Source organism: Balaenoptera borealis, assembly GCF_965194805.1.
Source record: "Balaenoptera borealis genome assembly, chromosome: 3".
Taxonomy (NCBI): Eukaryota; Metazoa; Chordata; class Mammalia; order Artiodactyla; family Balaenopteridae; genus Balaenoptera; species Balaenoptera borealis.
Window position 1 is genome coordinate 40,414,852 of NC_138866.1, and position 25,310 is coordinate 40,440,161.

At 34.4% G+C, this 25,310-nt stretch overlaps 1 protein-coding gene across 10 annotated transcripts in view; it reads left to right on the forward strand.

Moving 5' to 3' along the window:
- Nucleotides 1-25,310, forward strand: part of LOC309626115 (protein SIX6OS1) — a 233,849-nt gene that overhangs the window by 175,501 nt on the left and 33,038 nt on the right. For 9 of the 10 annotated variants that reach the window (XM_082386564.1, XM_082386556.1, XM_082386561.1 and 6 more), the window contains 9 exons: nt 8,897-9,030; nt 9,812-9,888; nt 13,574-13,659; nt 13,750-13,808; nt 14,427-14,498; nt 16,893-16,954; nt 18,007-18,179; nt 20,000-20,138; nt 23,992-24,049. In XM_082386564.1, coding sequence (XP_082242690.1) covers nt 8,897-9,030; nt 9,812-9,888; nt 13,574-13,659; nt 13,750-13,808; nt 14,427-14,498; nt 16,893-16,954; nt 18,007-18,179; nt 20,000-20,138; nt 23,992-24,049 — 860 coding nt within the window. The remainder of the gene's footprint in view (nt 1-8,896; nt 9,031-9,811; nt 9,889-13,573; nt 13,660-13,749; nt 13,809-14,426; nt 14,499-16,892; nt 16,955-18,006; nt 18,180-19,999; nt 20,139-23,991; nt 24,050-25,310) is intronic. The other variant, XM_082386558.1, reaches the window with a different exon arrangement.

Below are 25,310 nucleotides of genomic sequence, written 5' to 3' on the forward strand. Positions count from 1 at the left end.
TACCTTTAAATATTATGGACTAATATTCAAATTTGCTTATTATTTAGTAAGGTAAAGGATAATGTGTAGAGAGAAATAGGGTAGCAGCAGCCCATTTGCTGTTCTGTAACCTGTCAGTTGTACATTTCATCCAGTTTTCCATTATGGGTCACCAAAAGGAGTAAAACAAGAGGAAAAATGATGGGAACAGCAATGTATTTGCCTTTTTATCATCCTGTCACCAACTTGACCAGTTCTCCTTTGCCACAGAGAGTGAAGAGGAATCAAAATGTTACTGAATCTGTGGCATCGTATGTTTGCTTGTCTTTCATCCTAATGGTGATAAAATAGACATCAGTGGTGGAGGCACTTAAAAAGAAAAGATTGATTTTGTCTGTTACTGTGTGACAGAAAAATAGATGTATTACTGTTGCTGTTTTTGATAAATTTTCTTTTTCTCTTTCTGCCTATACCCTTTTAAAATCTTAAATTCTTCTTCTCAGGCTATATTGCTCTTAATCTGATTTTTCAACACACTCTTCTCCCAAGTTAATTTCCCTTATCCTATTTCCTTGGATCTGTTATTTTTATTGATTTCCCCACTCCCACGTCTCACATCCATGGTAATGTGTCTTTAATTTTATAATGACATTGATAAGAAAAATAAGTAAATGTACAGAATTTCACTTTATTGATAACTTTTTTTTTTTTTGGTGTGTTAGCTTCTGCTTTATAACAAAGTTAATCAGTTATACATATACAATATGTTCCCATATCTCTTCCCTCTTGCATCTCCCTCCCTCCCACCCTCCCCATCCCACCCCTCTAGGTGGTCACAAAGCACCGCGCTGATCTCCCTGTGCTATGCGGCTGCTTCCCACTAGCTATCTATTTTAGATTTGGTAGTGTATATATGTCCATGACACTCTCTCACCCTGTCACATCTCACCCCACCCCCTCCCCATATCCTCAAGTCCATTCTCTAGTAGGTCTGTGTCTTTATTCCCATCTTGCCACTAGGTTCTTCATGGCCTTTTTTTTTTTATTTTCTTAGATTCCGTATATATGTGTTAGCATACTGTATTTGTTTTTCTCTTTCTGACTTACTTTACTCTGTATGATAGACTCTAACTCCATCCACCTCATTACAAATACCTCCATTTCATTTCTTTTTATGGCTGAGTAATATTCCATTGTATATATGTGCCACATCTTCTTTATCCATTCATCTGTCGATGGACATTTAGGTTGCTTCCATGTCCTGGCTATTGTAAATAGAGCTGCAATGAACATTTTGGTACATGACTCTTTTTGAACTATGGTTTTCTCAGGGTATATGCCCAGTAGTGGGATTGCTGGATTGTATGGTAGTTCTATTTGTAGTTTTTTAAGGAACCTCCATACTGTTCTCCATAGTGGCTGTATCAATTTACATTCCCACCAACAGCGCAAGAGAGTTCCCTTTCCTCCACACCCTCTCCAGCATTTATTGTTTCTAGATTTTTTGATGATGGCCATTCTGACCGGTGTGAGATGATATCTCATTGTAGTTTTGATTTGCATTTCTCTAATGATTAATGATGTTGAGCATTCTTTCATGTGTCTGTAGGCCATCTGTATATCTTCTTTGGAGAAATGTCTATTTAGGTCTTCTGCCCATTTTTGGATTGGGTTGTTCGTTTTTTTGTTATTGAGCTGCATGAGCTGCTTGTAAATCTTGGAGATTAATCCTTTGTCAGTTGCTTCATTTGCCAATATTTTCTCCCATTCTGATGGTTGTCTTTTGGTCTTGTTTATGGTTTCCTTTGCTGTGCAAAAGCTTTTAAGTTTCATTAGGTCCCATTTGTTTATTTGTGTTCTTATTTCCATTTCTCTGGGAGCTGGGTCAAAAAGAATCTTGCTGTGATGTATGTCATAGAGTGTTCTGCCTATGTTTTCCTCTAAGAGTTTGATAGCGTCTGCCCTTACACTTAGGTCTTTAATCCATTTTGAGTTTATTTTTGTGCATGGTGTCAGGGAGTGTTCTAATTTCATACTTTTACATGTATCTGTCCAATTTTCCCAGCACCACTTATTGAAGAGGCTGTCTTTTCTCCACTGTATATGCTTGCCTCCTTTATCAAAGATAAGGTGACCATATGTGCGTGGGTTTATCTCTGGGCTTTCTATCCTGTTCCATTGATCTATATTTCTGTTTTTGTGCCAGTACCAAACTGTCTTGATTACTGTAGCTTTGTAATATAGTCTGAAGTCAGGGAGCCTGATTCCCCCAGCTCCATTTTTCGTTCTCAAGATTGCTTTGGCTATTCGGGGTCTTTTGTGTTTCCATACAAATTGTGAAATTTTTTGTTCTAGTTCTGTGAAAAATGCCAGTGGTAGTTTGATAGGGATTGCATTGAATCTGTAGATTGCTTTGGGTAGTAGAGTCATTTTCACAATGTTGATTCTTCCAATCCAGGAACATGGTATATCTTTCCATCTATTTGTATCATCTTTAATTTCTTTCATCAGTGTCTTATAATTTTCTGCATACAGGTCTTTTGTCTCCTTAGGTAGGTTTATTCCTAGATATTTTATTCTTTTTGTTGCAATGGTAAACGGGAGTGTTTTCTTAATTTCACTTTCAGATTTTTCGTCATTAGTGTATAGAAATGCAAGAGATTTCTGTGCATTAATTTTGTATCCTGCTACTTTACCAAATTCATTGATTAGCTCTAGGAGTTTTCTGGTAGCATCTTTAGGATTCTCTATATATAGTATCATGTCATCTGCAAACAGTGACAGCTTTACTTCTTCTTTTCCGATTTGGATTCCTTTTATTTCTTTGTCTTCTCTGATTGCTGTGGCTAAAACTTCCAAAACTATGTTGAATAATAGTGGTGAGAGTGGGCAACCTTGTCTTGTTCCTGATCTTAGTAGAAATGGTTTCAGTTTTTCACCATTGAGGACAATGTTGGCTGTGGGTTTGTCATATATGGCCTTTATTATGTTGAGGAAAGTTCCCTCTATGCCTACTTTCTGCAGGGCTTTTATCATAAATGGGTGTTGAATTTTGTTGAAAGATTTCTCTGCATCTATTGAGATGATCATATGGTTTTTCTCCTTCAATTTGTTAATATGGTGTATCACATTGATTGATTTGTGTATATTGAAGAATCCTTGCATTCCTGGGATAAACCCCACTTGATCATGGTGTATGATCCTTTTAATGTGCTGTTGGATTCTGTTTGCTAGTATTTTGTTGAGGATTTTTGCATCTATGTTCATCAGTGATATTGGCCTGTAGTTTTCTTTCTTTGTGACATCTTTGTCTGGTTTTGGTATCAGGGTGATGGTGGCCTCGTAGAATGAGTTTCGGAGTGTTCCTCCCTCTGCAATATTTTGGAAGAGTTTGAGAAGGATAGGTGTTATTAGCTCTTCTCTAAATGTTTGATAGAATTCACCTGTGAAGCCATCTGGTCCTGGGCTTTTGTTTGTTGGAAGGTTTTTAATCACAGTTTCAATTTCAGTGCTTGTGATTGGTCTGTTCATATTTTCTATTTCTTCCTGGTTCAGTCTCGGCAGTTTGTGCATTTCTAAGAATCTGTCCATTTCTTCCAGGTTGTCCATTTTATTGGCGTAGAGTTGCTTGTAGTAATCTCTCATGATCTTTTGTATTTCTGCAGTGTCAGTGGTTACTTCTCCTTTTTCATTTCTAATTCTATTGATTTGAGTCTTCTCCCTTTTTCTCTTGATGAGTCTGGCTAATGGTTTATCAATTTTGTTTATCTTCTCAAAGAACCAGCTTTTAGTTTTATTGATTTTTGCTATTGTTTCCTTCATTTCTTTTTCATTTATTTCTGACCTGATCTTTATGATTTCTTTCCTTCTGCTAGCTTTGGGGTTTTTTTGTTCTTCTTTCTCTAATTGCTTTAGGTGCAAGGTCAGGTTGTTTATTCGAGATGTTTCCTGTTTCTTGAGGTAGGCTTGTATTGCTATAAACTTCCCTCTTAGCACTGCTTTTGCTGCGTCCCATAGGTTTTGGGTCGTCGTATCTCCATTGTCATTTGTTTCTAGGTATTTTTTGATTTCCCCTTTGATTTCTTCAGTGATCACTTTGTTATGAAGTAGTGTATTGTGTAGCCTCCATGTGTTTGTATTTTTTACAGATCTTTTCCTGTAATTGATATCTAGTCTCATAGCGTTGTGGTCGGAAAAGATACTTGATACGATTTCAATTTTCGTAAATTTACCAAGGCTTGATTTGTGACCCAAGATATGATCTATCCTGGAGAATGTTCCATGAGCACTTGAGAAAAATGTGTATTCTGTTGTTTTTGGGTGGAATGTCCTATAAATATCAATTAAGTCCATCTTGTTTAATGTATCATTTAAAGCTTGTGTTTCCTTATTTATTTTCATTTTGGATGATCTGTCCATTGGTGAAAGTGGGGTGTTAAAGTCCCCTACTATGATTGTGTTGCTGTCGATTTCCCCTTTTATGGCTGTTAGTATTTGCCTTATGTATTGAGGTGCTCCTATGTTGGGTGCATAAATATTTACAATTGTTATACCTTCCTCTTGGATCGATCCCTTGATCATTATATAGTGTCCTTCTTTGTCTCTTATAATATTCTTTATTTTAAAGTCTATTTTGTCTGATATGAGAATTGCTACTCCTTCTTTCTTTTGATTTCCATTTGCATGGAATATCTTTTTCCATCCCCTCACTTTCAGTCTGTATGTGTCTCTAGGTCTGAAGTGGGTCTCTTGTAGACAGCATATATATGGGTCTTGTTTTTGTATCCATTCAGCCAGTCTGTGTCTTTTGGTGGGAGCATTTAATCCATTTACATTCAAGGTAATTATAGATATGTATGTTCCTATTCCCATTTTCTTAAATGTTTTGGGTTTATTATTGTAGGTGTTTTCCTTCTCTTGTGTTTCTTGCCTAGAGAAGTTCCTTTAGCATTTGTTGTAAAGCTGGTTTGGTGGTGCTGAACTCTCTCAGCTTTTGCTTGTCTGTAAAGGTTTTAATTTCTCCATTACATCTGAATGAGATCCTTGCTGGGTAGAGTAATCTTGGTTGTAGGTTTTTCTCCTTCATGACTTTAAGTATATCCTGCCACTCCCTTCTGGCTTGCAGAGTTTCTGCTGAAAGATCAGATGTTAACCTTATGGGGATTCCCTTGTGTGTTATTTGTTGTTTTTCCCTTGCTGCTTTTAATATGTTTTCTTTATATTTAATTTTTGACAGTTTGATTAATATGTGTCTTGGGGTGTTTCTCCTTGGGTTTATCCTGTATGGGACTCTCTGTGCTTCCTGGACTTGATTAACTATTTCCTTTCCCATATTAGGGAAGTTTTCAACTATAATCTCTTCAAATATTTTCTCAGTCCCTTTCTTTTTCTCTTCTTCTTCTGGGACCCCTATAATTCGAATGTTGGTGCGTTTAATGTTGTCCCAGAGGTCTCTGAGACTGTCCTCAGTTCTTTTCATTCTTTTTTCTTTATCCTGCTCTGCAGTAGTTATTTCCACCATTTTATCTTCCAGGTCACTTATCCTTTCTCCTGCCTCAGTTATTCTGCTATTGATCCCATCTAGAGTATTTTTAATTTCATTTATTGTGTTTTTCATCGTTGCTTGGTTCCTCTTTAGTTCTTCTACGTCCTTGTTAAATATTTCTTGCATTTTGTCTATTCTATTTCCAAGATTTTGGATCATCCTTACTATCATTATTCTGAATTCTTTTTCAGGTAGACTACCTATTTCCTCTTCATTTGTTAGGTCTGGTGTGTTTTGACCCTGCTCCTTCATCTGCTGTGTGTTTTTCTGTCGTCTTATTTTGCTTATCTTACTGTGTTTGGGGTCTCCTTTTCACAGGCTGCAGGTTCGTAGTTCCCGTTGTTTTTGGTATCTGTCCCCAGTGGGTAAGGTTGGTTCAGTGGGTTGTGTAGGCTTCCTGGTGGAGGGGACTATTGCCTGTGTTCTGGTGGATGAGGTTGAATCTTGTCTTTCTGGTGGGCACGTCCACGTCTGGTGGTGTGTTTTGGGGTGTCTGTGGCCTTATGATTTTAGGCAGTCTCCCTGCTAATGGATGGGGCTGTGTTCCTGTCTTGCTAGTTGTTTGGCATAGGGTGTCCAGCCCTGTAGCTTGCTGGTCGTTGAGTGAAGCTGGGTCTTGATGTTGAGATGGAGATCTCTGAGAGATTTTTGCCGTTTGGTATTACGTGGAGCTGGTAGGTCTCTTGTGGACCAGTGTCCTGAAGTTGGCTCTCCCACCTCAGAGGCACAGCCCTGATGCCTGGCTGGAGCACCAAGAGCCTTTCATCCACACAGCTCAGAATATAAGGGAGAAAAAAATAGAAAGAAAGAAAGAGGATAAAATAAAATAAAATAAAGCTATTATAATAAAAAATAAGAAAAAAAATTATTAAGAGTAAATGTATTCAGAAAAAAATTTTTTTTAATTTTTAAAAATAGATTTATTAATTTTTTATAGTAAAAAATAAGAAAAAAAATTTTATTAAGAAAAAAAATTTTAATTTTTTAAAATAAAAAATATGAAAAAACTTATTAAAAAATTTTTTAATTTCTAAAAATAGAAAATATGGAAAAAATTATTAAGAAAACATATATTGGGAAAAAAAAATTTTTTTAAGTAAAAAAAAAAAAAAAAAAAAAATGGACGGACCTAACCCTAGGTCTAATGGTGAAAGCAAAGCTATACAGACAAAATCTCACCCAGAAGCATACACATATACACTCACAAAAAAAAAGGAAAAGGGGAAATTAATATATCCTGCTCCTAAAGTCCACCTTTTGAATTTGGGATGATTCGTTGTCTATTCAGGTATTCAACAGATGCAGGCACATCAAGTTGTTTGTGGAGCTTTAATCCGCTGCTTCTGAGGCTGCTGGGAGAGATTTCCCTTTCTCTTCTTTGTTCGTAGAGCTCCCAGCGTTCAGCTTTGGATTTGGACCCGCCTCTGCATGTACGTCGCCTGAGGGCGTCCGTTCCCTGCCCAGACAGAACAGGGTTAAAGGAGCAGCTGCTTCAGGGGCTCTGGCTCACTCAGGCTGGGGGAGGGAGCGGTACGGAGGAGGCGGGGCGAGCCTGCAGCGTCAGAGGCGTCGTGACGTTGCAGCAGCCTGAGGCGCGCCGTGTGTTCTCCCGGGGAAGTTGTCCCCGGATCACGGGAGCCTGGCAGTGGCGAGCTGCACCGGCTCCCGGGAGGGGTGGTGTGGAGAGTGACCTGTGCTCGCACACAGGCTTCTTGGTGGCGGCAGCAGCAGCCTTAGCGTCTCCTACCAGTCTCTGGGGTCCACGCTGATGGCCGCGGCTCGCGCCCGTCTCTGGAGTTCCTCTAGGCGGCGCTCTGAATCCCCTCTCCTTGCGCGCCACGAAACAAAGAGGCAAGAAAAAGTCTCTTGCCTCTTCGGCGGCTGCAGACCTCTTCTTCGGCTCCCTCCCGGCTCGCCGCGGCACGCCAACCCCTTCAGGCTGTGTTCACGCCGCCAACCCCAGTCCTCTCCCTGCGATCCAACCGAAGCCCGCGCCTCAGCTCCCAGCCCCGCCCGCCCCGGTGGGTGAGCAGACAAGCCTCTCGGGCTGGTGAGCGCTGCTCGGCGCTGAGCCTCTGTGCGGGAATCTCTCCGTTTTTCCCTCTGCGCCCCTGTTGCTGTGGGATCCGCACTGATAGCCGCGGCTCGCACCCGTCTCTGAATTTCGTTTAGGCAGTGCTCTGAATCCCCTCTCCTTGCGCGCCGCGAAACAAAGAGGCAAGAAAAAGTCTCTTGCCTCTTCGGCAGCTGCAGACTTTTTCCCGGACTCCCTCCCGGCTAGCACCAAAGCCCGAGCCTCAGCTCCCAGCCCCCGCCCGCCCCGGTGGGTGAGCAGACAAGCCTCTCGGGCTGGTGAGTGCTGGTTGGCGCCGAGCCTCTGTGCGGGAGTCTCTCCGCTTTGCCCTCCGCACCCCTGTGGCTGCGCTCTCCTCCGTGGCTCCGAAGCTTCCCCCCTCTGCCACCCGCAGTCTTTGCCCACAAAGGGGCTTCCTAGTGCCTAGAAACCTTTCCTCCTTCACGGCTCCCTCCCACTGGCGCAGGTCCCGTCCCTATTCTTTTGTCTCTGTTATTTCTTTTTTCTTTTACCCTACCCAAGTACGTGGGGATTTTCTTGCCTTTTGGGAGGTCTGACGTCTTCTGCCAGCGTTCAGTGGGTGTTCTGTAGGAGCAGTTCCACGTGTAGATGTATTTCTACTGTATCTGTGGGAAGGAAGGTGATCTCCGCGTCTTAGTCTTCCGCCATCTTGCCCCTACCTCCGATAACTTTTTAATATAAAAATTCTCTGTTGAGAGAAACTTATATAACTATTTAGTTATTTTTACTTATATTTTGATAGTTATTATCAAATAATACCAGTATTTAAATTATTATTTAGCTATCAATAATATAAATTATTTCTCTAATTTAGGAAAAATTCAATGAAATTATTCTTCCAGTAAAATACTGAAAAGATCCATTTATGATTGTAATATTGCTTTAATGATGTCTGTGTTCATGCTAGTTGATTTTTTTCGGAATAAATCTTTTTAAAGTTTGAAGTAGTACTTCAAAATCTAAAGCATGCTATTTGCAAATACAGTTTTGGTTTAAAATGTTTTTCACAGGTTTAGAAAGTCTGTTAAAATGATTATGTTTTAAAAATGAGAGTGTGGTACATTGAGAAGAGCCCTGGACTTAATCAGGAAAAGTGTGTTTTAGTTGTGACACTAGTAAGTAATTTAATAATATTGGGCGGATTTGTTAAATTCTCTGGAACTTCTTTTCATTATCTGCAAATTGAGGAGTTTTAACTATATAATATCTAAATATCTCTTCTAGCTTTAAAATATATTAATTTTTTACTTAGCTAATATTTATAATTCACTCTTTAGAATTTTTGAAAAAGATGAACAGCATGTACTTACGTTGAATAAGACCCCTCAAAACAGTCAATTATTTCTTCCATATGAATCTCAGAAATTAATCAAACCAATAAAGATGCATCCTTCAGAACCAAGAGTTAAAGGTACAGTATCTGCTTATTATTCAAAAACTTAGTTTTCTTTGAAAACACATAAAAGAAGAAATAGAAAGGAGCAACTTTAGTTATCATTTGGTGTAAGCAAGAGCAAACAATACTGGATACCTATAGACTCAGTAAAGTGCCACTTTGATTTTTTCTGAGAGCAAACAAGATGTGCCTTCTATACACAACATTTTTCTCTTTGAGAAAGAAATCACTCATACGATATTTTTTTAAAAAGTGTTTCAGTCTGGTTTCCAGCTGTCAGGGGAGGATGAATAATTATATATTTTTCATTTGAGAGGTTGTATTATCAGTATGTATGATTAAAGTGGGTGGCAGACTTGTGATAATGATATTTATGACTTAGTCACTGAGATATTTGAATGTTTCATTCAATGGATAGATTAACTACAATGTATTAGGTTAACTGCATTGGCTGTTTTAGTCCCCCAATCATTAATATCACCACTCTTTGTTCTTTGGTTCCCCATTATAAAGATGTAGTCCCATTATAAAGATGTAGTTTTGTCAGCTGTTTTTTTAAATTTAATTTAATTAATTTATTTTTGTCAGCTGTTTTTCATTTTACATTCATGGTTATTGTAATAGCTATTATAGAGGAATTAAGAATATGTAGTGATTCATAATTCTTTATTTTAATTTAAATTAAATATTAATGTAACTTGATTTTTTTAAAATTACAAGGTTAGGTTAAATATTGGGCATGCCATTTGATTCTATTTCTGGAATTGATTTGAAGTTGTACCATTTAATAACCTAGATAAAAAAGAAGAAAGTTCTGTGAAGCAGTCAAAACTTGCCAATATTGACTTCAGACAAAAAGCAAGTGATATTCAGGTAGGTATTTCTTTTTTAATAGTACAAATTAAATGCTTGCATTAAATGAGATAGTGAATGTATTGCATTTAGGACATGTGTGTGTTATAAATATATTAAAGTAGCCATTAGTACAAGCTCAGGATCTAAAAGACTTAAAAGAGTTTCAATATGGCAGCCTGAGCATATACTGTAGCCTTCTCCCTTACTTCTAAAAATAAAAGATATTTGAAAATACCAATCTCTATACCCAGTAGACCAAAAACGGTAAGACATTTCTAAAGGAATTGTATTGAAGAGGGAAATTGTGGCACCATCTCCACAATGTCATCATTTCTCAAGCTCCATTGGTGTTTTCTTTCCCTGTTATCCTTAATGCTAGGCTTTCACCTCAAGGTTATTTCATGGTCAGAAGCTAACCATTACAACTTGCCATCATATCTTCCTTCTAGGCAGGAAAGAAGAAGGGGAGAAAGGCTAGTTGAGTCAGCCTCATTTTAGGGATCTTTTATGGAAGCTCCTTAAACAATTTATGTTAATGTTTCATTGGCCAGAAGTTTGTAACATGGCTACCTCCATCTGCAGAAAGGTTGAGAAATATGATGGGCTTTTTTGTTTGTTTGCTTTTTAAATCAGAACACAAAGGAAATGTAGATTTTGGATAGGATAGAAAACTGGCAGTTTCTGTCATAAGAACGAATCAAATAGATGAAAAATAAGTAAGGATGTAGAGGACCTGAGTAGCACAATTAGCAAACTTTGTACCCAACATACACAGAATTCAGTTAAATTTTGTTTGCAGTATTCACCAAAATTGACTATTTACTAGAACAAAAAGGATATCTCAACCAATTCTAAAAAGCTGCTATCTTCATTAACCACAGCATACAAAAATACAAGTTAAACAAAAAGATAGCCCTCTCCTCAAAAAACTATTTGGCTGAGAAAAAAGAAATTCACATACTTTGAAATTACTTTTGGGTTATAGAAGAAATCAAAATAGAATTTAAAAACTATTCAAAAGAATACTATAAACCCAAACCTGTGAAATGTAGCCAAATTGGTCCTCAGAGAGACATTTATATTTGAAAACAAACATACTAGAAAATAAGAAAGATTAAAATTAGCTGAACTTTAAGTATAAAAAGTTGCACTCAAAGTATGAAAAGCTTAACTCAAAATACAGAAATAAAATAATAAATGCAAAGAAAGTAGAAATTAATGAAATTTAAAAGTTGGGTTAATTAATATAGCCAAAGCTAATAAGTTTAAGCAAGTGTAGAGAAAAAAGAGAATACCCCCCGAACAAAAGAAAAGAATAAAAGGGGGGAAAAGTGCATATCTCTACACTTATGTAAGAAATCTTTTCTAAGTCCTAAAAGGATACTATAAAACTATATACCCATAAATTTGAAAATTTAGGTAAGATGGACAGTTTTTTTAGCACAATATAAATTGCTAAATAGACTGAAAAAGAGAAACATGAATAGATCAATAACCTAGAAGAAACAGATGTAAGTGAAACTGAAATGTATATAAATACCTATTTCCCTCTTTTCTCCCTTATTTCCCTCCCTTTTCCCTCTACCACACATGCCCTTCAGAACACGCCAGACTCAATTTTTCAGGTGAATTCTACCAAACCTTTAAGGATTAGATCAGAGTTTCTCAATAGTGGCACTTTGACATCTTGGGTCAGATAATTCTTTGTTGTGGGGTCATCTTGTGACCCACTAGAGTCCAATAGCACCTCATCCCCAAATTATGACAATCAAAAATATCTCCACTGTCAAATGTCTCCTAAGAGGCAAAATTGCCCCCAGTTGAGAACCATTGGATTAAATAATCTTTTTATACAAACAATTCCAGAGTATAAAAAGAGTTGGAAACTATCCAACAAATTATAAATGAATAATCCATTAGATAGCAAGGACAAGGATAGTGAAAGAAAAGAAAAATTATGGTACGTAGTCTCAAGAATGAACATAGATGTAAAAATCCTAAATAAGTTATTAGCAAACCAAATTTTGCAATGTAACATTGAAAGAGTAATATATTATGACTAACCTTGGTTTTCCCAAAGAATACAATGATTGTTTAGCATTAAGAAAAATCTAACAATATGATTTCCTACATTAATAGATTAATAAATGATTTTAAATAAAGATTTTTAAAAGGATGTTAGGGAGACTCTTACTACCAGATATTAAAATGTTTATTTTTAAACTTTCGTTACTGAGATATAATTCACATATAAAATTGATTGTTTTAAAGTGTACAATTTAGTGGTTTTTAGTATGTTCACAAGATAGTGTAACCATCATCACTGTCTAATTTCAGAACATTTTCATCATCCCCAAACATTTTTAAACATTATCAAAGTGCAGTTATTATAACAGTGTGGTACAATAAAAGACAAATTGATCAATGGAGTATATCAAAATAAAAAAGCTTTTGTATGGTGAAAGACACTAACAGAGTTAAAAGAGTGACAGAATTGTCACTTAGGGGATTGGTATCTGGAATGTATAATATACAAAGAAATACATAATAATTCTTAAAAATTAATTTAAAAAACTATAAAAATGGTCAAAAGATAAGTCAGCTTACATAAAAGGAAAGACTAAGGGTCACTAAACATAACAAGATGCCTGACCTCAGGAGAACAGGGAAATGCAAATTAAACCAATGAGATACCTGGTTTCACCTGTCAGATTTGCAGACATTAAAACATTTGATAATGTCTAGTGAAGTCAACAATAGTGGGAGTATAATTTGGGACAACTGCTTTAGGGGACTGGTTCACAGTACTCATTAAAAATAAAAACGCACATACTCAGCAATTTCACTTCTTGGCACCTACTCTAAACAATTACTTGAAATACTTGTACCAGGAGGAATATACAAGCATGTATATTTTTTAAAACATACATCAAAACTGTAACAACACTTGTTCTTTAAGGGCCAAGTGTTCTTTGAGGGACAAGGTCTTTTTCTTACGATCTAAAGGCACATAAGATGACAGAATTAAGACCAGTGGCTGTTATAACAAATATAAATGGATAAACTTTCCTATTAAAGGTATTTTAATTTCAGGTCAAATAAGAAAAATCAGTGACTCTTCAAAATGAGTGACTCAGGGAGAATGAAAGACTTGAAACAGACAATACAAACATTAGTAAAGTAGTGATTTAAATATTAGTATTAAATTTAATTAAAGTTAAAAATGAAATATTAGCTTTGTCATACATATCATACATATTTTAAAAAGAAAGTTTCAGGCTTTAATCTTTTAACCTACTGTTTTCCTTTCCTATAGTCAATTTGTGAGATTATAGGGGATGGAGAGACACAGACATCAGGTTATTAGTTGAGAAAATGGTAAGATTCACTTGATCATGAATAAGGAAGAAAAATTTTAAAGTTTACCTTAAATGAAGAAATACTCTCAGGCATAGTTATTATACTTGTCAAAAACATCAAATTCCTTGAGAGTTAAACCATTTTGTTTCCCAGTGTTTGACTTAATGTTTTGTATGTAGTTGTTTCATTTAATTTAATGTTTTGTTTGTAGTTGTTGTTGATGTTGATAACAGTGAGGATGAGGAAGGTGACAGTGTTCTTGGAGAGCCCTGATTATCCATGGCAAGCAAAACATTTTATTGTTTTGTGTAGTCAATTCTAATGCTTAATTTCTTTTGTTCAGGTATTGAATGACTCTGCTGTGAATAACCGTTCAAAGTGTTCACATGTTACGGCTTTTAAAAGTTCACAAAATTTTATGCAGTTCAGGTAACCTTTAAAAATAAGAAAATGCTTTAATTTCTGAAATAATTTATCAGCTCAGTAAATAATATAAAAATTTTGTTTATTGTATTTTAGATTGTTAACTCCACAGAAACAATCAAGTTGCAATCAATGGCTGGAAAAGGGAGATACAGGTATTTGCTGTTTATATTTTTCCTAAGAAATGGGAGTAACAAGTTATATCAGGTTTTTATACTAGTCAAATAAATTATTTGTATTGGTTGCATCTCTGGTTAACTGACCATGCATGCCTAGTTTTTAAATACATTTTTCTTAAATATAAAACAAATACATTTTATTGTAGAAAATTTGGAAAATGGAGAAAAATATAAAAGAAACAAAAATACGACCACCCAGATAAAACTGACACTACATAATACTGTTGTATATTCTTATATTTTTTCTATGCATATCTGTGTTTTGTTCTTTTAGTTTATTCCTCCAAATTTGAAGCATACTATGTATATTATTTTGTATCCTTTTCTTTCCACTTGATGTACTGTTGAGGATATTTTTCCATGCCATTAAATAGATTTTATTTGTGATGACTTATAATAGGTCTTTGCATCAGTATGCTGTAATTTATTTAGCCATTCTTTCACAGTGAATATTTTGTTATTTCCAGGTTTTTTGCTGTTATAAATAATGCTACTATATTCTTTTATATAAATATTTTATTATCTTGGATTATTTTCTTTGAATAAAATCATAGAAAGGTCACAGAATATATATGTATGTGTTTATTATCCTAGAATCAACTAGCTGTTGGAACTTTGATGCACCCTTGAGAGACAGAGATTCATTCTCTCTCTATGTATATATGTGTATGTATATGTATACATGTATGTATATGTATATATAAAATATATATCATAGAGACACATAGATATATATGTGTATATATATATATATATATATATATATATATATATATATATTTTTGGTAGCCCAATAACGAATAGTAATTATTCCATTCATTAGGCTATATAAAAGTCTTTACCTCTTCTTGTCTATAGCATGTGGATTACTGACTTATTTTGAAATTAAAAAAATGGCTCATTCTGGCAGTATAAAATTCTGCAAATATATGCACATTCAGAATGGTCATATAACATACTATGAGTCTATTCCTCTCACTCTCAATATAGGATTCAACCAAGACAATATGCTTATTTAATGTAGATGGATATTTTTCCTGCTTTCTTCTGGAAAAAAGAATTATATCTTATCTGCCCAGGTGATATATTTCACCTGTTTATAATCCTCTATATATGCTAAGCTGACAGAGTGTTAGACAAGGGAGGAACAGATAATCTCTAGGAGCAATATACCCCCTAATACAGATATATGGGGAAATGCATGTATCTGGCATAGTCCTAGCTGCCATTGAGCATGTATGGTGAGGCTTAACACCCAAGAAGGCATATAATTATCTTGGAAGAAGAAAAGACTCTCTTCCACAGTCTCCAACCCTATCTTTTGAAGAAGTTAATATGTGGTGAAAATAGTAGTGTGACTGAACTCAAGAGACAAAACTATAAAGCATTCAGATGACCAAATAGGGAAACATTTATTCAAGATAGGAAAGAATTTCTTAAAAAGAATTAAAGGGCTTCCCTGGTGGCGCAGTGGTTGAGAATCTGCCTGCTAACGCAGGGGACACGGGTTCGAGCCCTGGTCTGGGAAGATCCCACATGCCGCGGAGCAACTGGGCCCGTGAACCACAACTGCTGAGCCTGCGCGTCTGGAGCCTGTGCTCCGCAACAAGAGAGGCCGCGATAGTGAGAGGCCCGCGCACCGCGATGAAGAGTGGCCCCCGCTCGCCGCAACTAGAGAAAGCCCTCGCACAGAAACGAAGACCCAACATAGCAATCAATCAATCAATCAATCAATCAATCTTTAAAAAAAAAAAAAAAGAATTAAAAAGCCCAATCGTAAAAGAAAAATTGATAAATTTGGCTATATTAAAATTAAGAATTTCTATTCATCAAAAGACACTATGAAAAGAACGGGAGGCAAGAGAATATATTTCCAATACATAAAACTGTCAAAGGACTAGTTTCCAAAAATGTATAAAAAACTTCTACAAACCAAGAATAAAAATACGGACAACCCAATTAGAAATATGTGCAAAATAAATGAATAGGCACTTCAAATAGAGAAACTTTTGTGGCCGATAAATATATGAAAAGATGTTCAACAAATCAGGAAACTGAAAAATAAACCCACAATGAGATATTATACACCCATCAGATGAGCAAAATGCAGAAAGTCTGACAATACTAGATGTTGATGAGAATGTAGGACAGTTAGAACTCTCATAACTATTGGTAGGGACTGTCATTTATAAATGAAATATATTGTCATATAACTAAATTATACTTGGAACTAGTAATTTTGTCTGGTGAAATCTAATGATTTCCTAGGGTAGCTCAGGATGGCTAGCTGCCACAACAAAAATTGTTGAATAGTTTCAAAACTAAAGTTTGGAAAATAGTTTAACATCTGGTAAAATGAAAGATACACTACCCTATATTTTGTAATTCCACACCTAGGTATATACCTAGAGAAATACAAGTACATATATACAAGTATATATGTAGAAGAATGTTAACAACATTGTTTGTAATGGCCTCAAAGCAGAAACACCCCAAATGTCCATTTGCAGTAGAATGGATAGATAGATATATTGTGTTGTGTTTGTACAATGGAATACTTTACATCCGTTAAAAGGAAGCAAACTATGTCTATATACAACAATACATACGAATCTCATAAGTGTATACTAAACAAAAAAAAAGCATGACAAATGTATTATTATTTCATCATATTTTAAAACAGGAAAAAAAACTATATTGCTTAGGTGATAAAACTGTATAAAGCAAATCAGGGTATTGATTATTACAGAAGTCAGGATAGTGTTTACCGATGAGAAGGAAGATAAGTGGAATATGGGGCCTTATGGAGAACTCATAATGTTCTATTTCTTTACCTAGGTGGTGGTTACATGGGGTGTTCTCTTTATAATTTTGTTCGTTAAACTGTTCCTATAGGTTTTATTGTCTTTTCTTTATGTATTGGGTTGAACTATCTAAAATTTCCATTTTTATAGACCCAGAATAGTTAAATATTGGCAATTTCATATGGTTTGGCTAATATGTTTTATTTACAATTAAATTACAAACAGAAAAAATATTTTGTTCTCATATAACAAACAGATGCTGAGTGTGGAGATAAAGGGACAGTAAAACAATTGAGAGAATCAAAATGTACTTCACAAGTAAGTCAAATGTTTGGTTTCTAATTTCTAAGCAAAATATTACAATTTAAAATATTCTGTTTCCATTTTAATTTCAATTTGATATAATGAAAATTATTTATGTGAGGTCTAGATCTTATTAGTTTTATAATAAAGTTGCTGTGATGTTACAGATTCTATCCCTTAGAGGAGTTATAGATTTAAAAACGAAGCCACAAAAAGTTTACATGAAAATTTACACAAAAAATTGTCATTAATAATTGACTATATATAATTGATACCACAACAACTAAATCATAACTGAAGAAAACAATTTTGTTTGATAAGATTGAATTATTTGCCCAGGCTGCCACAAAAGTATCTTCAAAATATTTTTTAATAGTGGAAAGCTTTAACGATGATAGGTGTAGGCAATGTACCGTAGCTACTAAGGGATAAGACAAGAGAAACAAGAGTAGTATTCTGCTGTAAAGAAATACAGGTAAAAAGCACATTTTCATTTTTTTGCTGGAGGGACCCAAACTGTTTCTGTAATGGGATTTGGTAACAAACATTTGGGAAATCATATTCCTAGCCTACAAAATGATATAAAGGAAAATTAGTATTCAAGTTTTCAATCTTTGCAGGGAAAGTAGTATAATGAATTTATTAGGGCAAAAAGTGCAAAGAACATAACCAGTGAGAGCAAGATTGCTCTTTTCTTTCAAGGGGTTATCATATACAAATCTTGACCCAGAACATGATGTGGAAATTTTAAAAGAAAAATCATTCCTAACCATTTTTCTTCATCAATCTGAGTGTGTCCTAGTTATAAGTTACTTTTTCAGGTAGGGGTAGGTGAGATAGACCTGGGAAGAAAAGAAAAATTGGAGAATTAAAAATAATTATTTTCCTGTATTTTGAACAGATATATTTTGGTATCACTTTCACCAATTATTCTTATTTTACTTATTTTGTCTATGAAATGATAACATATGTTAATATGATGTTTTTAACCTCATATTTATACATATGTGAGTTTATTAATACAATAACATTCATTTTTATAGTTTTCTGTTACTTTGAATTTGCAGGTTACATATGCCGAACATTTGGGGAAGCCAATAGAAAGTAATAGTGATGAAGTAGAAGAAAGGGCTGAGATTTTTCCACAAACTCCTGAAATTCCTTTATTTTTAAGGACTCCTGAAGCTGTGAGAACACCTGACTCTGTGGAGAAATTACCTAAAACCCCCTCATTTGAAATGTAAGATTTTAATTAGTAATTATAATGAAAGAGTCTACATATTGAGTTATATAAGTAATTGATAGGAATAGTAAAATGCCTAATACCTGTAACTTTTAAAAGTTTTTATTATGGAATATTTCAAACATACAAAGGAGAGAGAGAGTAGTATAATGAACTCTCATGTACCTATCACTCTGTTGGAACAGTTATAAACATTCTGCCATCTTGTTTCTTAGATCCTCTTCCCCATTTTCCCTGAAACATTTAGCTGAAGGTGGACTAGATCCTGAGTACTTATCAAGTTCAATAGTATAAGATTTAAGATTTTCAGAAGAATTAAAAATGTATGGAAAAATTTTAAATGTCAAGCTAAAAAGTTACTATCACATTTGGTAAGTTGTGGACATTGAATAATGTTCCAGCAGTCATTTTTTCTTAATGTTATAGTGTCTAAAACAAGAGTTACCGTTCTTTTAAGTAACCTTGGTAGGCATAAATATCTCTAACATCATTATTTAACTTTGGAAAATACAGATTTGTAGTTTACAGCCAAGAAAATAGTTCTGCATTCAAGCTCTCTGTTTAGTTCAATCTTTTCTTAAATCTGAACCCTGAGATTCTTCTAAAATATATGTCAAACAGATTTCACTTCATCAGGAATCTCTCACCTGTGTTCTACTCTGTTTTTTAAATTGCTACTAAGATTTTTATATATGAATGTCATGCTGTTGACTCAAACACAGCATGTTCAAAGTGGAACTCATCATCAAATCTGAGAACTGTAAAAGGATGTGGCATTCGTATACTAAAACCTCTCTTTATGGGTGAGAAAACCAGTCTGTAAAGTGACTCATTAATGGTCATGGAGAGTTATAGAAGTATCTTCAGACTTCTATTATTTAACACGCACTTAATAGCACTATGTGTAAGCATTTAATAAATATTGCTCCTTTCATGTTCACAACGGCTTTATGAGATGTAAGTACATTATTATCCTTATTTTATAGAAGAGGAAACAGAATCACAGGTGATACAACTTGTCGGTGACAGAGTTGAGATTTAAACCCAGGCAGTTCTGCCTCCAGAATTCATGCTTTTAACCACTGTGTTATATACTGTCTTGTCTAATTATTTTTCCCAAATCATTTTATAACTTAACTTCCTTATGAAACAATCTGTCATGACTGGCTTCTCATTAAGACTAAAATTTTGTGACTGCTTTCAAGATCTTGGGGACAATATAGCATCAGGCTTAAGAGCTTAGACTTTGAATCGTTGTTGCTACATTCAAATCCCAACTCTGGCACTTACATTCTTTTGAGCAAATCATTTAATCTTTCTATGCTTCAAAATCCTCTTCTCTGAAATGGAGGTGATAATAATGGTAGCTATCTCATAGGGTTATTGTGAGGAATAAGTAAATTAATGATGATGAAAATACATAGAATAGAGCCTGACAGTATATTCTTAGTAGGAATTCTTTCCTCTTCTCTGAAATGGAGGTGATAATAATGGTAGCTATCTCATAGGGTTATTGTGAGGAATAAGTAAATTAATGATGATGAAAATACATAGAATAGAGCCTGACAGTATATTCTTAGTAGGAATTCTTTATTATCATTTCATAATTGATTATTCTACTTTAGTTAATATTATTCTCCACCCAAAACCATAGGTTTGTTTTTTTCTCCATAGGTTTGTCACTTCAATAACTACTTCCTCCCTTTTCCTGCTATGCTAATTCTTACCTCTATGCCATTGCCTATGGTGCTTACCAGTCTGCAATATTTAATAATATGTATTTAACATTTTGATGATTTCTTATTTCTCTGTATCAGAAATAGAAACACAGCTACGGAATGTCAAACACAAAAGGAATCCCCTGGATTTTCTTTTTTTATGAGTTATACTTCTAGATCTCCTGGATTGAATTTATTTGATTCTTCTGTATTTGATTCAGAAATCTCATCACATCAGGTAATATGAGAAGCTAAAGTTTTATTTCTAAAAAAATTGTACACTGAAACCTCAAAAAGTTTAATTCTTTAATACTAAACTTCCTTGGAGCACAGTACAAAACAGAGGCAATTTATTTTATTTTTTTAAAAAATTTTATTGATGTATAGTTGATGCACAATGTTGTGTTCATTTCTGCTGTACAGCAAAATGAGTCAGTTATATATATATATATTCTTTTTCATATTCTTTTCCATTATGGTTCGCCACAGGATATTGAATATAGTTCCCTGTGCTGTACAGTCAGAACTTGTTGTTTATCCATCCTATATACAAAGTCTGCCTTTGCTAATCCTAGACTCCCAATCCTTCCCTCCCCTTACCCCTCCTTGGCAACCACAAGTCCGTTCTCTATATCTGTGAGTCTGTTTTTGTTTTGTAGATATGTTGACTTGTGTCATATTTTAGATTCCACATGTAAGTGATATCATATGGTATTTGTATTTCTCTTTCTGACTTAGTTCACTTAGTATGATAATTTCTAGGTTCATCCATGTTGCTGCAACATGGCATCATTTCATTCTTTTTAATGACTGAGTAATATTCCATTGTATATATATATGCCACATCTTCTTTATCCATTCATCTGTCGACAGACATTTAGGTTGTTTCCACGTCTTGGCTATTATAAGTAGTGCTGCTGTGAACACAGGGGTGTATGTATTTTTTAGAATTATAATTTTGTCTGGATATATGTTCAGGACTGGGATTGCTGGATCGTATGACAACTCTATTTTTAGTTTTCTGAGGAACCTCCATACTGTTTTCCATTGTGGCTGCACCAATTTACATTCCCACCAACAGTGTAGGAGGGTTCCCTTTTCTCCACATCCTCTCCAACATTTGTTATTTGTAAACTTTTTAATTATGGCCACTCTGACTGGTGTGAGGTGGTATCTCATTGTACTTTTGATTTGCATTTCTCTAATAATTAGCGATATTAAGCATCTTTTCATGTGCCTATTGGCCATCTGTATGTCTTCTTTGGAGAAATGTCTGTTTAGTTCTTCTGCCCATTTTTTGATTGGGTTGTTTGTTTTGTTGTTGTTGTTGAGTTGTATGAGCTGTTTCTATGTTTTGGAAATTAAGCCCTGTTGGTCACATCATTTGCAAATATTTTCTCCCAGTCTGTAGGTTGTCTTTTCGTTTTGTTTAAGGTTTCTTTTGCTGTGCAAAAGCTTGTAAGTTTGATTAGGTTCTATTTGTTTATTTTTGCTTTTACTTCTATTGCATTGGGAGACTGACCTAAGAAAACATTGGTATGATTTATGTCAGAGAATGTTTTGCCTATGTTCTCTTCTAGGAGTTTTATGGTGTTTTGTTTTATATTTAAGTCTTTAAGCCATTTTGAGTTTATTTTTGTGTATGGCATGAAGGTGTGTTCTAACTTCGTTGATTTACATGTAGCTCTCCAACTTTCCCAATACCACTTGCAGAGGCAATTTTTTAAAAGATTCTTAGTATTGATAGCATAACAACGTTCCCCCATTATCTTTATGTTTTCAACTTCAGGTGGCTCAAATTGACATCTGTTCATAAAACAGAATCTCAGGATAGCAATGATTTAAATTTCAGTTAAAGGCAGTTTAAAAATTAATTTGGCTTTGTAATTCTAAATAAACTTCATATATTCTCAGTGTGAAAAAATTTTCAGGTAGGTAGTTGGTCTTTTCAACTACATGTGTATGTAGAAACAAAAATTGACAGGATTAAAGGGAGAAATAGACAAAAACACAAACTTAGTTGGAGATTTTTAACACCCCTTTCTCAGCAATTGATAGAATTAGGCAACACAATCAAGAAAGATCTTATATAAAATCTGAACAACCCCATCGACCCCCTCGACCTAACAGACATTTATAGAATACCACATCCAACAACTGCAGCATATTTATTCTTTTCAAGCGCTGATGGTACATTCACCAAGATAGACCATATTCTGGGCCATTAAGTGGCTCCTAATAAATTTAAAAGGATAGAAATTATACGGAGTATGTTATCTGATCATAATGGAATTAAATTAGAAATCAATAAGATATTAGGAAAGTCCTAAATATTTAGGCCATGGATCAAAGAAGAAATTAGAAAAAATTTTGAAATGAATGGTTATGAAAATTCAGCATATCAAAAATTGTAGGTTGCTGCCAAAACCAGAGCAAAATAACTTTAAATAATTTAATTAACCATTTAAATAATTAAATTAATAGAAAAGAAGAAAGGTCTGTAATCAGTGACCTAAAGTTCCACCTTGAAAAGCTAAAAAAAGAAGAAAGTAAACCCAAAGTAAGTAGAATGAAAAACTACGAAAAATAAGAAGTCAATGAAATAGAAAACAAACAATCGAGAAAATTAGCAAAGCCAGAGTTGGTTGTTTGAAAAAAATGGACAAAATTTATAAACTTACTAGATTGACAAAGAAAAAGATAAGATTTACCTATATTAGGAATGAAAGAGAGGATATTATTATGGCTCCTACTGATTTTAATAATAAGAGAATATTATGAAATAGAAGACTGATAAGGGGGAACTTCACTTTCTACATAAACCTAGAGCAATCAAAATAGTGTGGTAAAGGTACAAGGATTGATTGATTGATCAATGGCATGGGAAATGTCTTGAAACAAAAGAATTTAGAATGCGATATAGATAGGACCACAAATTAGTGGGGATAAATTAGGCATTTGTCTTACACTGTACACCAATAGATATTATAGATGCATTAAATTTTAAAATGTTAACCATAAAATATTTCAGAAGAAATATAGGTGAATATTTACCAGATCTTAAGAGAAGGAAGTATTCTCTAAGCATAAAAACAGTGGAAGAAGAGCCAAAAGAAAATAAAGAGGGTTTTGGTTTGGTTACATACAAAATTTTATATGTTAAAAAAATTTAAAGGCAAAATGATAATGTGATATAAAATATTTGCAATAATATGACAAACAGTTAAGATCTTTATTATATAAAGAGCTTATATGTACCAGCAAGAAAATTACTGCCTCAATAGAGATATGGACAGAGTCTATTTGGTGAATAGATAATTCACCAAAAAAGAAATTCAAGTGCCTTATAAAATCTCTGGGAAAAACAGCTTTCCTTATTAATTGTCAAAGAAGTATAAATCTGTGCATAATAGTATATATTCAAGTGTGATTTATATTAGAAAAAAATAGAAACAACCTAAATGTTTTAAACAAAAGAATGATTGAAACTATATTGTATGTCCATATTAGAAGAATATTAAAATGCCATAAAAAGAATAAGGTTTTGGAAGAATAGTTATGTGGAAAAATGCTCATAATGCAATGTTAAGAGGAAAAAAAAGAGGACAGAAAACTGTTTCATGATCCCATTTTTTGAAAACCCTGTTTTACAGAGAAAACGGACCCTCTTGGCAGCAAAACTTTATTTGAACTGACATGAAGCTGTAATACTTTGTATTATTTTTGTAGTCAGGAAAGCAGTAACAACAACCTGATTTGTAAAAGGCCTTCAGAATAAAACAAAGTTAATTAGAATTTTAGGTTATATTAGTATTCCAAAGTAGGAAGTATCCTTGGTATAATATATATATATTGCCTATTAATATTTTATCTATTGCCAGAGTCAAATCAATAAACCTTATTTTAATATAAGTCAATGATAGTTTTGAAGATAGATCTCTTTTTAATTACAATAATGTGCTATATAGAATGTTGCAATTTTGTCTACTCTAATTATGCTTATTAGAAGAACTAGGCTTTAGAGTCTAATATAAATGCTGTACCTACTGTTCTGATTTCATGAGTAATATTTAATGGAAATTATTTTTCAGTATAATGAACATTATTCTGCAGGAAATTTAAATCTTCTCTCATCACAACAAGAAATTGGTAAGTGATTTGAAGTTTGCTATATATAAAACCATGTTAACTTTCACCGTTTGTGTTTAGTTTGTCTCTGATTTTCTTAGGCACTCAGTTTATTCTTTAAAAATAGCCGTTACTTCTGCACCATTCACTAATTATTATTATTATTTTTTAGCAATTTATCTTCTTCTCTCACTACTCTGCCAAAACTTGCTTTTTCCAATATTACTAATGACTTACTAATTATCAAACATTATGAGTATTTTATATTTATTATCATATTCAGTCACTTTGCAGCATTTGATATTGTTGACTATTCCCATCTCCCTTCTGGAGTTTTTGGATTTCTTCTTGTCTCGCTGGGGCTTACTTTTTATTGGATCTTCTTTCTTCATTTATCCGTTGATTAATTCATTTATTCAACATATAAAAATAAATATATGTATATATAGTATATTTTATATCAGGTACTGCTTCTGACTCTGGTGATAGAATAGTGGACAAGAATGCAAAATTCTCATAGGGTTTATGTTCTAGTGGGAGAAACTGAAAATAGACAATGATTATATGTAAGGTAATGCACTAAAAAACAGTTGATATGGATTTGAATTGCCAGTCAGACTCACTGTCACAATTTTTAGTCTTAGATTTACTTAGCTTTATAGAAAGATACAGGATAGGATATAACAGCATGTACAGCATCTTTATCTTATTGAGAGGCCCACCGGCAACCCAAATAATAAGCTTTCTTTTGCTACCTCGTCTACATGGGACATGTAAAGCTGCTATGGACAGAAGGCATGGCGCAGGTAAATCACCTTGACACACAAAAGCTGCAGCCTTGGTTTCCCACCTGAGAGCTAGGAAGGACTATATACCAAGTCACAGGTCCTCTAATTCAGGTGTAGTCCCACCCAGTCGACTAGTCAAACACATCATTATACATTTACCTTAATTCTTATTTTCTAAGAAAACAGTGCTGTGAGGAGTCAGACTCCAAGGTCATTCTTCCAGGTGGGCCTGGATCAGCACAGGCCTGATGTTAACTCTACTCACTTGTGGGGATAAATATTATGAAGAAAACTAAAGCAGAGTAAGGGAAATAGGGAGTATTTGGATTGGGAAGATAGTTGCTGTGTTCCAAGGGAATCAGAGAAGGCATCACTAAAAGGCAGCATTTGAGCAGAGACCTGAAGGAGGTGCAGGTACAAGCTACTGGGATAACTGTTCTAGGCAGAGGGTTCAAAGGCCTTGAGATGGGAGTGTGCTCAGCATGTTCATTGAA